Source organism: Drosophila sulfurigaster, chromosome 3 (genome assembly GCF_023558435.1).
Source record: "Drosophila sulfurigaster albostrigata strain 15112-1811.04 chromosome 3, ASM2355843v2, whole genome shotgun sequence".
Lineage (NCBI taxonomy): Eukaryota > Metazoa > Arthropoda > Insecta > Diptera > Drosophilidae > Drosophila > Drosophila sulfurigaster.
The window spans coordinates 1447891-1462308 of NC_084883.1; the positions used below are offsets into that span (position 1 = coordinate 1447891).

General features: G+C 38.4%; 1 protein-coding gene, 1 long non-coding RNA gene and 2 other non-coding genes across 4 annotated transcripts; 1 reads left to right on the forward strand and 3 right to left on the reverse strand.

Moving 5' to 3' along the window:
• Positions 1-244: 244 nt before the first annotated feature.
• LOC133840985 (uncharacterized) lies at positions 245-13928 on the forward strand. The gene is given in 8 exon segments (XM_062273216.1): positions 245-438; positions 503-1821; positions 7252-8227; positions 10011-10275; positions 10277-10455; positions 10523-11137; positions 12585-12711; positions 12769-13928. Coding segments are annotated over 7 exon segments (2577 nt in total). The 5' UTR covers positions 245-438; positions 503-1788; the 3' UTR covers positions 13151-13928.
• LOC133840989 (uncharacterized) lies at positions 2449-3031 on the reverse strand. The gene is made up of 2 exons (XR_009894239.1): positions 2718-3031; positions 2449-2656 (listed from the first exon to the last, which is right to left on the reverse strand). It is a non-coding gene; the product is annotated as an uncharacterized LOC133840989 (long non-coding RNA).
• Trnaw-cca (transfer RNA tryptophan (anticodon CCA)) lies at positions 4285-4356 on the reverse strand. The gene has a single exon. It is a non-coding gene; the product is annotated as a tRNA-Trp (tRNA).
• On the reverse strand, positions 4818-4889 carry Trnaw-cca (transfer RNA tryptophan (anticodon CCA)). The gene has a single exon. It is a non-coding gene; the product is annotated as a tRNA-Trp (tRNA).
• Positions 13929-14418: the final 490 nt, after the last annotated feature.

Consider the following 14418-nt stretch of genomic DNA (forward strand, 5'->3'; position numbering starts at 1 on the left):
CCATTCTCGGTTTCGAAATTGTAAGATTTTCAGCGAGCTGGTAAATCGACAAAAATTATAGTTACATGATTTTTAACTTACTGAAACACGAAATATAATGACATTAAACTCTCAAACAAAACGTTAATTGTCGGTTTCGACTTCTCTCTAAGTCGGCATATATTTATAGAATTTCTGTTTGAAACTTACTACGAATATTCTTCCGAATTAAACACCAAAAATATTAATAATGAATAAACCGAAAGATTACAATTAAAGTTATGATGTGAAAGAATCGACATTAGACATAATATAAATTTATTTTTATTATTCACATTTAACAGCGAAAAAAGAAGCTGCTTTTACCTTGGCTCTTTGCATTGCCGTTGACCATTTTGATTTATGCACTTCTGGCAAATGAATGGTTCGAGGAAACACAAGGAATACTTCTATCCCTAAGTAGTTGACTCGTCTATCTATCCCAGAGTATAAATTATTTACATTCTATTATAAATATATGTAGCTGTGTCATTCGTATTGTGGTATTTGGTGCTGCAGTTGTTTTTTCTGTATGGTAAGCCTTCTCACGACCGGATAAGTCATGATGAATCCAGTGCGAATGTGCAATCGGTTGCTTCATCGTGAACCTCAATCAAATGGTCAAAACACACTCAGAACAGACGGCCAAAATTGGCGAGCAAAACAGAAAATGAAGTAATCTCAACTACGCTTGTATTTGCTCATTCTGTTTTGTGTGTTGAATTTCAACTGTGGTGAAGTTGAGTTGGACAACGGCTGGATTTCTGAACGGCTGATTTCAAAGGCAGTCAAAGGACATTGAGAGCATCAGTTCTCCGCAGAACTTTGTGGCAGGCACTTGTAACAAAATTGGCAATCCAAGCTGAGAAAAATAGAAAACAAAGGAAATAAAGCACAAAGCAAGTGTTAATTTCCATTGTAATAAAAAATAAATATTCAACAAATAATTATAATTGCCTAATATACGCAACGCTTTAGATTGTGAATTTTATTTATTGCTGCATTCGGAAGCAAAGCGAATTGATGTGCATTAAAAACAAATGTTTTGTATCGATTTGTAGCAGAAATTTTTGAGTAGCGCATATTTGTTGAACACTCGCACAGACACAAGCGCACTTCTGTGTCTGTGTGCGCTTCAAGGTGTGTGTGTGTGTGTGTGTGTGTGTGTGTAGTGTGAGTGTGCAGCAGACTGCAGTGTAGCGGAAACGGAAGTGACAACGCAAAACTGAACAGGAAGCAGCTGCTGTCCAGTGGGCACACAACAATGCAAAAATGACGCCAATGCCATGAGAAAATCATAAGATAAGGAATCGACGAAGAGAAAACAAACCCAAGAATATAAAGAAGAAATTTATAGTATATCACAAGTTCCTGCAAAGCCTTAGCAACAATAAAGAAATATCACAGATACATCTATATGTTATGCATATGCTTATATAAAGAGAATATTAATTGTAAGTGCGAATCGTGTGCCAAAACAACCAATAAAAACAAAAGGGGAACAAGCAGCGAGCAGCGGCATCACGCATACGCCGTGTGCCACAAAAAAAAACTGACGAACACAGCGATTATCAAATAGCATCCTTTTAATTGGGCCAACGTTGCTGTGGTCCTTTGTGCTATTTCTTTTCTTTGGCATCGGTGGCCCAACAGAGCTAAACCAATGCATTTGAGTGCACAACAACAACGCCCCAAGCAACAACAACAACAACGCGAGCAACAAGAGAAACATCAGAGAAGGCGTTCAACATTTAGCAAAGGACGACAACAATGTCATCCCTGCAGCGTGAATGGCATTTACAGGTGAGTGAGAACTGTGGCAAACAGCCGCCGACAACGAGCATCAGCGTGCCACAAAAGCTCTGTGTTTATGTTTAATTTGTGATTTGTGTGCCACAGCTCTGACAGCTAAGGTCAAGAAACGCGTCTGATTTATGCTGTGTTCTCTCTCTCTCCCCTATCCCCACTATCCGACTTTCTCTCTCTGTGTTTTTGGGGTAATCTCAAAATTATTGAGGTAGTTTGAGGTCGCTTGGTAGGCATTCCATTTGCTGGTGAGCATGCGCTTTTTCGTTCTTTCGCTCTCTCCGCATGCTGAAAGCAAACAATGCAAATGCGGTGAAAGCGAGTGCACAAAGGAGCATCGAATGCCAGGAGTGCGTTGAGAGTGGGTCAACGATAACATCGGACAGCAAAAACACATGTATGAACAGCTCATCTGACAGTGAATTTTAACACCAGGTCGCCATTTCAACATCAATGAACACAACACTTTAACACCTGCGACCATCAAAAGATACTTTACAGCAATATGGTTTTCATAACGCAGCTTTAGAGTTCTAAATAACATGCATAAAAAGAAATTAATCTTTAATATTTATCTATTTTAATTTGCTTATATAAATATGAAGACAAAAATTCTAAGCCTAATTAATATAATAAATAGTAGCGAATCTATTGATCATTCAGTTCGACAAGAACGGATATTTTTGGATGCAGAAATTATATACAAAATATTGATTGATTCTAAACTTAATTGTTTATTTAACATATTATTCGGAATAGATCATCTGCTTAAGCAGCAAAGTCTGTTCTTCAGTCCATGCATTTCCATTTTGATATTCTCATGGAAAACAATCTAGGAAAGATTATGAATAGCAATCACATTTCTCAATTTTAATACGTTTTCTTTAAATTACGCTTTATAGATTCCTGATTTCAAATTTTCATTGTTGTTTAGTATTTCTGGAAGATTTTAAAAATATTTGCAATTTCGAAAAACATTTTGAATATACTTTATATAAATGTGTCAACGAAATATGAAACTAATGAAATAAAATTGCTGAAAGGTTCTACACAGTTTGTTGTAAATATCAAAGTTAAGCTGACTGCTTTCGAAAAACAAAAAATCCCAACACATAATTGTATAGTTTGAATGGATTGAGGCGTAATAATAAAAAAGACATCAACAAGTTGAGTCCCAACAAATCCCTGTACAGCTGCTTGCAGTTCCAATGCCATCCAGGACACCCACTCAAACCCTCCGAGAGCAAAGCGCAGCACAAAAGCGACAGCAGCAGGCGCAAAGCTGGCAAAGTTTTTCATTTCCATTAGATTGCGTCAGGGCCTTGAGATGTTGCGAAATTGAAAATGTAACAGAGCATTGGCACTTGAATAGCCCGCTACCCACTACCCACTACCCAGCAGTCGCTCTCTCCCACTCAACACCCAAAGCACGCCCACTTCCTGACAATTTAAGCCGAATTCCTGCTGACAGTCGACAGACCTTGACTCAGCACAGTGTGTACACAACAATGAGGCTTAAGCTTTGACATCTGACAAGGTCAAAGGGCGTGGATGCTGCTGCCATCATGCCACAATACGGTATGGCTGAAAATGAAATTGGAAACTCGAGACTGAAGCTGAAGCTGAAGCTGAGTCTCAGGCTGAGGCTAAGGCTGGGTTCGAGTGCTCATTAGCGATAGACAGGCCATTAGCCACTGTGGAAATGCATTCTTCGCTTGCATGTTTATTACTTGCAATTTACCACCGGGTTATTTTCCGCCATCAATATGGCAGGCAAGCAACCATTAGCAGCACGTTGCCTCCTATTGACATGCCATCATCATTGCCAACTTAGGTACGTCAATAGGCAAGGCAAGGGAGCAACGTGACTGAGTCACCAGATATGAGACACGCGTCATGGCAATACTAGACATCGGATAGTTCATTTCTACATCTGTGTAGAGTGCATAGAATCTAAGACGCAGAAAGTTGTGCAATACCTACTTCCGAATACACAATATGTCCAGACCATAACTTTAATTTCACTCTATTAATAATTTAGGCAGTATTAAAAAGACTAAACAGAAAATAGATTCAAGAAATTATTTATTCAAATAACTGTTATTTTTGGCTCCTGTAAAATGAAGAGCTGTGTATAATTATACTATATATAATATTATAGCACACTATAAGCAAGTATTTTCGTTCCCTAATGTGGACTTTAGTGTAAGCACTGTTAATCAATTTCAATAATTCATATATTGAACTAATAAAGTATTTTTAATAGAAAGTATTCTTTGCTAATATTAATAGATATTTAATTAATCAATAATTTACATAATCTTCACTCGAGCACATAAATTCCACAAACACATTCTTAAGGCGAAATAAATATTGTTGCCATTTGCTTGAATTGCAATTCAAATAGAATACAATAAATAAAAAATTAAATAAAAATAAAGAACAAAAAAGAATTTCAATTGACCCCGACGTGATTTGAACACGCAACCTTCTGATCTGGAGTCAGACGCGCTACCGTTGCGCCACGGAGTCTTGTTGGCGAAGGCGACAAATGCGCGACACGCGCCATACGTCGCACTTTATTAGTAAAAAAAATATGGAATGGTTTTAGTCGTCGTATACTTAATGTATTTATTGACTTCAGTAGGTTAGTTAGGCTATTTATAACAAAAATTGCGAAGATAGTTATTCCACGTTCAGTGTGTATAATTGGCACTGCAAATGATTTTGCGCTCAGTACATGTAAATGACGAGCCCTTTTTATGAAAACTCAGAATGAAAAGTTTACAGAAGTCAAAATTTTGGATATGGTTTTGGATTAAACTAAATTAAAAATTCTAAAAATTTCTTAAATCCAAACAATAATAAAATGAGTACAAATATTATGAACATCTAAGCGAGCGTTTAATGATTTGAAGAACAAACAAACTAATTTTGTAAAAAATAGACAAATTAAAAAACAAAAAAAATTAAAAAAAAGTGATTTTCCTAATTGACCCCGACGTGATTTGAACACGCAACCTTCTGATCTGGAGTCAGACGCGCTACCGTTGCGCCACGGAGTCACATGGAATGATCCGGTGGCAAATGTTAATTTAAAGACTCGCTGGCATTCTAACATTAGAAATTTAATAGTATTGATTTATTGGCAAACCTGTTTAGCTGCAACAATCACCAGTTGCAACAACAAAGTATGCACAATCACTATCTAAAGAAACACCTGCGCCAAAGCAACAACAAACCTCGCCTAAATAAAAATAGCAATACGAACGGCAATGGTCTACCATAATTTACTTGAATTTATCTTTCAATTGCGATAAGCCACTGAACGTTCTAGCGTTTCTTTAAATAATTTGCGACAACAAACGTTTGTTTACAAAACCCAGTCAAGTTTAGCGTCACAGCTTGTGTGCTATTTTCCTTAGTAGAATTGCGAATAAACGAATGAATGTTTGATAATTACATAGCTTATACAGGGAGCCGAGATTAAAAAGTATTTACTGTTCAACTAATGGATGTTCATCCGGTTTTAGATAAAGCAAATTTCTACAGACTATTTTATAGTTGTTTATAATAAAAGTCTCTAGTGGGAGGACAAATGTTTTCCGGCTATAGAAATGCATGCTTAGATTCTTTTTCAATTATTCACCAGACTTTATTGTGTTACATTGATGGGTTATTGTTATTAAAAAACCTTAACAAAAATTGAAATTTTATTCACTAATATGTGTAATATAGTGAACTCTCTATTAAGCGGACAAAAAATAATACACTTTTAAGACTTTTAAAAACTCAATAATAGAGTTTTTATGCTATAGGGGAAGTTTTACTGTAATAAAATTCATTTTGTAAAAATTACATATTGTATCTCAATTTTACTCATATTTGTTATTATAAGTCTTTGTTGTTATCAGTCATTATTATTGCTATCACCATTCTCATCATTATAGTCACTGGTTCAATATAGCTGTTAACAATCCATCGGTTTTTTATTTAAGCACGACTGGGTTTTCTTTTTCTTTTTTTCCAGATTTTTATTTATGTTGGGGTTACTGTGTTAGTTAGTATCCATCTTGCTCATTTATCTTGTGAAACTCCCCATATACTTTTCAAGTATTAATTTCTTTTAAGATTTAGTTAATCGGTAACAGTATGTTCACATCTACATAGCCTTAAAAAAAAAATACAATTTTCTTCAATGACTGTGGTATTTATAATTATGTAAGAGCACGGTTTAAAAAAATATTTCATAGACAATTTTATACCACAAATAAAAATGTTATTTATGAAAATCGCATACAAAACAAACTTGCTGTGTGTTCTCTATTGTTGACGAATAGCGTTTTATCTGAAATGTCCCTAACAATAAAAATAGTATCTCACCAAAAGGTGACAACAAATTAGCGACAGCTCAAGAGGGTTTTAAATTAAATTTTATTCGAAAAGTTTCCAAATATAGCAATGTTAAATATTTCCTTAAGAGTAGCAAAATTGATTAAAGAGAAAAGTCTATCAAAGGTCATATAAAAAGTGTCCGCCCAAGAGAAGAGCCGCAAAATGGTGTTTTCAGTTAAATTATATTAAGAGAAGAGTATTTGTTTCAAATTTGTATAGTATATGGTCTTTTGTCAATTTTAACTTTTTGATTACAAATATCTTATCTGCAACTTAAGTTAAACAACTCAAACTAAAAATAGATTTATTGTAATGATACGACAAAGTGATTTCAACTGCCTTAGAAGAGCATTCATATAATGGATTTTCCTTAGCGATTCGATCCATAGTTGTTATCAGACATCAAACATTGACTCCCACTAGAAAAGCCTCGACTTGCACTTGACCCTGAAACTGGAAAACTCAAAACTGGTGACTGGCAACAAATTGAAGGGAAATTGGTTGAGAGTTCAATGGAAAATACCCAGACGTCATGTCAACTCATGATTCTGGTGGCCTAAAGCACAAAAAACGATGTAGTGAGGGGGAGAGGGAGAGGGGGAGAGAGAGAGAGAGAGAGAGAGCAACCACACGAAAGTTATTGCATCGATTTAACAAACAAAGTTTTAAAACAACCACAACAACAAGAATTGTTGAAATAACAACTAGACCAAATAATTGTTTGTGGCGAATAATTACAACAAATTAGAGCAAGAGGTAAAGCGAAGATGTTGAGCATGAGTTAGAGGTGTTGTTGTTTGGCTTTACCCGAAAGGGTTAACACAATTAAATGCAAATGTAAGCCATATATTAGAGAGCTAAAGACGATATCGTCGGTTCCAGAAAGTCAGGTCGAGAAGGAGGATGGGGAGGGGAAGGAGTTGAAGAAGTTTGCGTGCCTGCGAGTCATGCCATTTAGCAATACAAATTAAGACTAAGTTGTTGCTTCCCTCGATTTGTCAGCGCAATTTATGAGCTTATAATTCATTGCAGGGTTCACGGGGATCGGTTTACTGCGCGAGTGAACCGGACCCAGCTGGTGGAGTCCAGTACGAGTCGGGAGGGCTCATTCTCAACGACACGCTGGCTGCATCCCACAACACCAAGTGCAGTAACGGTGTTGCGTGTCAACCCACAAGCGGATCACTCTTCTCTGTGGTGTCCGCTCCACCGGCACCGCTGCCCAATGTGCCCGCCGTTGTGGTCCCGCTGGCCGAACTGGATGTCAAGCAGATGCAAGCACTGTGCGTGCCTTCGCCCTCGCCTACGCCATGCGCCTCGCCATCGACCTGCGCCTCGCCAGCATCCCGACGACCCGCCACGCTCAGCCTGGACACGCCGTGTTGCCCCCGCACGCTGCACGCCAGCCTGCTGGAACATCAGATCTCCGAGCTGGAGGAGGATGACAACGAGAACCTGTTGACCGTGTCCAGCATTACGGCACGTCCGTTGATAGCCAAATCGCATGAGTTGCGCAGCAGTCGCAACAAGCAACAATCGTCGGGCACAGCGCGAGCCAAGTGCCTGAGGCGGGCCAGGGAGCAGCTGGAGCAGCGACCTGTGCAGCGACGCAACAAGCAGCTGGCCAAGGATCGCGACTCATCCACCAGCACCACCGAAAGCAGCGGCGGTGTCGCCGAGCCACCCGATGGCGGCTACGGTTGGTTCATTGTCTTTGGCGCGTTCTCGGTGCAGTTCTGGGTTGCCGGACTGGTCAAATCGTATGGCGTGTTGTATGTGGAGATTATGGAAACGTTTCCCAGCTCAACGGCTACCGTTGCCTCCTGGATTCCAGCTATCCTCTCCGCCCTCTGCCTCGTCCTAGCTCCACTCTCGAGCGCTCTCTGCCAACGTTTCTCCTGTCGCTCCGTTGTCTTTGTGGGTGGCATTTTCTGTGCTCTTGGCATGATACTCAGCTACTTTGCCACCAATCTGCTGCACTTGCTCTTCACCTTTGGCATTCTAACAGGTAATTTAGCTTCATTCAATACTCATTCCATATGCGAATTAGTTTTACCGGGAAATTCATTGTGTTTGTTTTGTCATCATAGTACAGAAATAATAAAAATAATCTTGTTCAGTATAAATTTAAGTAATAATTCAATTTAAAATTAACACCAAAATAAAGTAGATTTCGAGTGTGCTCTACTGTGAGATACCTGCAACCCATTTTGAATAAAAACTAAATATTTCGGTATTATTCTCAAAATATACCGAAATACTACAAAAATATTAAAAATATACCGAATGGTATATTTGGTATATCGATAAAGTACCGCATTCAAAATATACGACAATTTTTATCTGATCGCAACCAAATCGGGAATCACAAGTACTATAGTTATTATTTTATATATTCTAGCTTTAAAATTACGCTTGTTATTCGATTTTTATACCCGCTACCCATAGGGTAGAAGGGTATTATAACTTTGTGCCGGCAGGAAATGTATGTAACAGGTTGAAGGAGGCATCTCCGACCCTATAAAGTATATATATTCTTGATCAGCGTCAACAGCCGAGACGATATAGCCATGTCCGTCTGTGTGTCTGTGTGTCTGTGTGTCTGTCCGTCCGTCCGTATGAAACACTGGATCTCAGAAACTATAAGAGATAGAGCTATAATTTTTTTTCGACAGCATTTGTTATGTTTGCACGCAGATCAAGTTTGTTTCAAATTTTTGCCACGCCCACTTCCGCCCCCGCAAATCAAAAAAATCGAATAACAAGCGTACATTTGGTTGCGATCAGATAAAAATTGTCGAAGTTATTAAAGAAATTCTTTTGTATGGGCAAAAACGCCTACTTACTAGGGGTCTTAGTTACTTTGTCTGACAATCTGGTATATTGTGCCGTCTATGGTATATTTTGAATGCGGTACTATATCGATATACCACATATACCATTTGGTATATTTTTTTTAGTATTTTTGTAGTATATTTGGTATATTTTGAGAAATATACCGCAAAATATATTGCTTTTATTCAAAATGGGTAGCGGGTATCTCACAGTCGAGTACACTCGACTGTAGCTTTCTTACTTGTTGTTGATTTGCGGGGGCGGAAGTGGGCGTGTCAAAAATTTGAAACAAACTTGATCTGCGTGCAAACATAACAAATGCTGTCGAAAAAAAATTATAGCTCTATCTCTTATAGTCTCTGAGATCTAGGTGTTCATACGGAGGGACGGACAGACACACAGTCGGACACGGCTAGATCGTCTCGGCTGTTGACGCTGATCAAGAATATATATACTTTATAGGGTCGGAGATGCCTCCTTCTACCTGTTATATACATTTCCTGTCGGCACAAAGTTATAATACCCTTCTACCCTATGGGTAGCGGGTATAAAATCAAGAAAAATTCATGAATTATGATTACATAGTATCAATACATAATATCAAAATAAAAACAAAGTTTGTTAAGCCTGAAATCTATGATAGAACACCTCAACATGTTTGAAAAATAGTTTAATCTAAAAACTCTCAGGCTTGAAACATTTATTTTTGTTAATAGAACGTCATTTATTGTCTTTGCGCACTTAAGCATTTAACAATCACATTGGTTTTGACTAACTACGAATATTGAAGAATTTTTCACACCACACTAAACCATTTAAATAAATGTAATTCGTTATTTACCAAAGGAATTAAGCTAAGTAGATTTTGTTCTTAAATAAATATAAAATAGGTATTTAGTAATAGTTTAGTAAGCGAAAGGGAATAACAACTATCCGTTTTCCCCCCTCTACTTCAGGCATTGGAGGCGGGCTCTCGACCACGCCGGGAATCGTGATTGTCTCGCAGTACTTTGACAAGCACCGGGCACTGGCCAACGGAATCTGCGTGTCGGGCACGGCGGCAGGCAGCTTTGTCCTGCCCATATTGATTAAGCACCTGGCGGAAAATTGCGGCTTCCATGGCACCATTCTGATTCTCGGAGGTTGCATGTTGCACGTCTGCGTCTCGGCAACGCTCTATCGGCCCCTCAGCGCCATTGCTGAGAAAGACCAGGCACAAGATGTCGACAGCAAGCCCATGGGGGGATGACATCAATCCCAGCACGACGGGCATGCTGACCACATCCACGTACTTAGACACGTGTGAGGTGGTGTCCAATGAGCTGAATGACAAGTTCATTGAGCATTTGTTTCTGGAGGAGTGCAAGAATCACTTGAACTACTACGCCAGCAAGCAGCCAGGTGAGTTGATATTAAAAAGTATTGAATGTTCTTGATTATTAATGTGTTTCTCTTATTTTTGAACTAGCGCAAGACAAGTCGGCACAGGAGAGCGACGATGAGGTTAAAGACATCATTGGAGAAACCACCTTCATCAAGCCCATGAAGAAGGTGCGCAGTTCCGGGCTGCTTCACTCTGTGGAGGATCTCAGCACAGACTCCACTTGGGTCTATCGCAAGCACTCGGGAACCGACTCCAATCGAGGCAGTCGACGACGTCGCAATGTGTTTGCCAATGATGAGACCATAAGCAAGATTCAAGCCCATCTCGAGAAGCCGCTGTCGCCGCCCAGCGTCGTCAGTCGTGGTCTCAGCAAAAGCATGGAAATTCCCACACCTGTCAGCAATCTCAGCGAACTCAAGCAGCAACAGCAACAGCTGCAGCCTTCAGACAGCAGCATACTAGACTCACAGCTCCTGGAATCGACTGTTGTCTATGATGACGACGACGACAATGATGTCGCCGATGACGATGACGATGAGCGTCAGCTCAAGCAGGGCTGTTGTGCTCGCATCGAAATGTATCTGGACATCAGTCTGCTGCAGGATCCCAGCTTCATTCTGATGTGCCTTTCCGTCACCCTCATGTCCGTCGGCTGTCCCTACATGCTCTACTATTTGCCTGCGCATGTCATATCCATTGGTGAGTACTTTACTAATGCTGGCTTTAATAGGAATCTTCATTTCATTTAATGAAGAATTTCCGACGCAACATAGAAGATTCGCAATAGAGTAATTGAAGGGAAATTAAAGATGTCCCTCAAGAATACATAAATATAATAATAAATATGCAGCAACTTGGCCAACAACCAAAACTTATTATCCAGATTTTATCAAATGTTCCTGAGAGAAGGTTTCATCCATAGATGATGTATTTATTATTTCTTTTTATTTCTCACTTCTTTTAACTTTTTTGTTATTTCTCATTTCTCAGAGTAGCCCAACTATAAAGAAAGATTAAGCTAAGATTCAAACAAGTAAGAAAGCTACAGTCGAGTGTACTCGACTGTGAGATACCCGCTACCCATTTTGAATAAAAGAAACATATTTTGCGGTATTTTCTCAAAATATACCGAATATACTGCAAAAATACTAAAAATATACCAAATGGTATATTTGGTATATCGACATAGTACCGCATTCAAAATATACCATAGACGGTACAATATACCAGATTGTCAGCCAAAGCAACTCAGACCGTTTTTGCCCATACCAAAGTATTTCTTTAATAACTTCGACAATTTTTATCTGATCGCTACCCATAGGGTAGAAGGCCATTTTAACTTTGTGCCGGCATGAAATGTATGTAACAGGTAGAAGGAGGCATCTCCGACCCTATAAAGTATATATATTCTTGATCAGCGTCAACAGCCGAGACGATATAGCCATGTCCGTCTGTCCGTCTGTCCGTCCGTCCGTCTGTCCGTCTGTCCGTATGAACACCTAGATCTCAGAGACTGTAAGAGATAGAGCTATAATTTTTTTTCAACAGCATTTGTTATGTTTGCACGCAGATCAAGTTTGTTTCAAATTTTTGCCACGCCCACTTCCGCCCCTGCAAATCAAAAAAATCGAATAACAAGCGTAATTTTAAAGCTACAGTTACGAATTTTGGTACAAACAGTAATAACTATAGTAGTTATGATCCCCTGGTTGCGATCAGAAAAAAATTGTGGAAGTTATTAAAGAAATACTTTTGTATGGGCAAAAACGCCTACTTACTATGGGTCTGAGTTGCTTTGGCCGACAATCTGGTACATTGTGCCGTCTATGGTATATTTTGAATGCGGTACTATATCGATATACCACATATACCATTTGGTATATTTTTAGTATTTTTGCAGTATATTTGGTATATTCTGAGAATAATACCGCAAAATATATTGCTTTTATTCAAAATGGGTAGCGGGTATCTCAGAGTCGAGTACACTCGACTGTAGCTTTCTTACTTGTTTTTTTTTTACTTTCTTCCTTCTCATATTCTCAATTCTCATTTCTTTATAGTTTTTCATTATTTCTTTTTTTCTGTCACTTTTAAACTCTTATTTACATCAACGTTAATCCTCCACTTTATTTACTGATATTATCAGGCTACAATAAAAGCGAAGCGGGATATTTGGTGGCCATAAGTGCTGTGCTGGACCTTTGTGGTCGCCTAGGACTTGGCTGGCTGTCGGATCTGCAGCTCTTTGATCGCAAGAAGACCTATACTCTATGGTGACTAAAACTCGAACTCTCATAAGTTTTATCTAATTTACTAAAATATTTTTATAGCATTTTGGGCGCTGGTGTAGCTGTGCTGACGATACCCTTCGCCAAGACTCTGATACTCGTGGGGTTATCAGCCGCTGTGTATGGACTTTGCCTGGGAAGTTGGTATGTCCTGATGCCAGTGCTGCTTGCGGATGTGTTTGGAACGGATCGGATTAGCTCAAGCTATGGCCTGGTGCGGATGTTTCAGAGCATTGGAGCCATCTCCGTACCACCACTGGCTGGCCTACTAAGGGATTTATCTGGTGACTATGAGATCTGTTTCTACTGCATGGGCTCCTGCATGGTACTGGGCTGCACTCCGCTTGTGGTTTGGACCATTCTTGAGGCACGAAATCATCGCCTGTTTGTGCAGCACGAGGAGGACGAGTGCGAGGAGGCCTAGAGCAAAAGTTGGCCCTAATTCGGGGGCTAATTGAGGTTCAGTTTGTTGCTTAGCAGTTACTTGATTATTCAAACGAAATATTTGTTGTTTGCTCCATAAAGTTAGTCGTGTTTCGTAGCGTTTACAATTAGCCCGAAAATGTTTTCCATAGCAGTACAAAAACCTGAGTTCGAATGCCTCACCGATAACGCTGATAATCTCACACAAAAGAAAAATAGAACATTCTCTCTCTATGTTATATGTTCTCACTAATACAATACTATATGTTTACATCAGCCTGCTTAACATGACTCTACAATCTATGTATTTTAAATATATAGCATAATGTTATCCCAACATGAAGAAGCACCGAAAGTTGCGCAAAGAACTGAGTTAAAAAGACATGAACACCAACAAATAAATACCCATTAATAAATATATAAATAATCGATATATGATATACGACATACGATAATTGATAAATGATTTATGAGTACATATACATTCAGTTATGTATTAATCTATGTACTATACAATGTGTAACTATACTTAGTTGTAGGTTTACATGACCATTGAACGCACACAATATCACCAATAACATATTTTCAAGACACCTTTGAGAAGCGCTAAGAGAGGCTATTACTTATTAAATGTTTAACAACTGTACTTCAACCATTCTAAGCATCATTTTTCTGGAGCACACCAAAGCATTGCATTAATCTAGTTGTATAATAGTTGTTGTGAGACATTTACCCAAAACAAAAGAATTTCAACAAAAAAAAAACACAATAAAAACAATATTGAAATAAAAGATGCACGAGTTTTTTTTCTATTCTCTGGATTTCCTCTTGAATACAAAATGTAGGTAGGGTTTGTTTTTTAATAACGGGTTGAAAATGTAAACTATTTAAAAAACAATTTCTATATTTATTGGTATATTGAATTTAATCTATCAGAGTCTCAATGGACAACTTGATAGCTATTTCAAAAGTATGCACATATGTTATTGAAAAATTATTGATTTTTGTCCAAATTTCGTAAGTCCAACATAAAAAGCATTAGATATGCAAAACCAACAAAATTTGAAGAAAAAACGTGAGTGGAATTCAGTAATTCAAGCAGCGCAATGACCATAATTATTTATAGCTGCAATGTAAGCCAGGGTTAATTGTCGTCAACAGCTAAAAATATCTACATTGAGTTTAGTAATGATGGTAACCATCCATATATCTTAACGATATAAGATAAGATAAAATATATAAAATGAAGTGTCTTACAATCTATCTTTT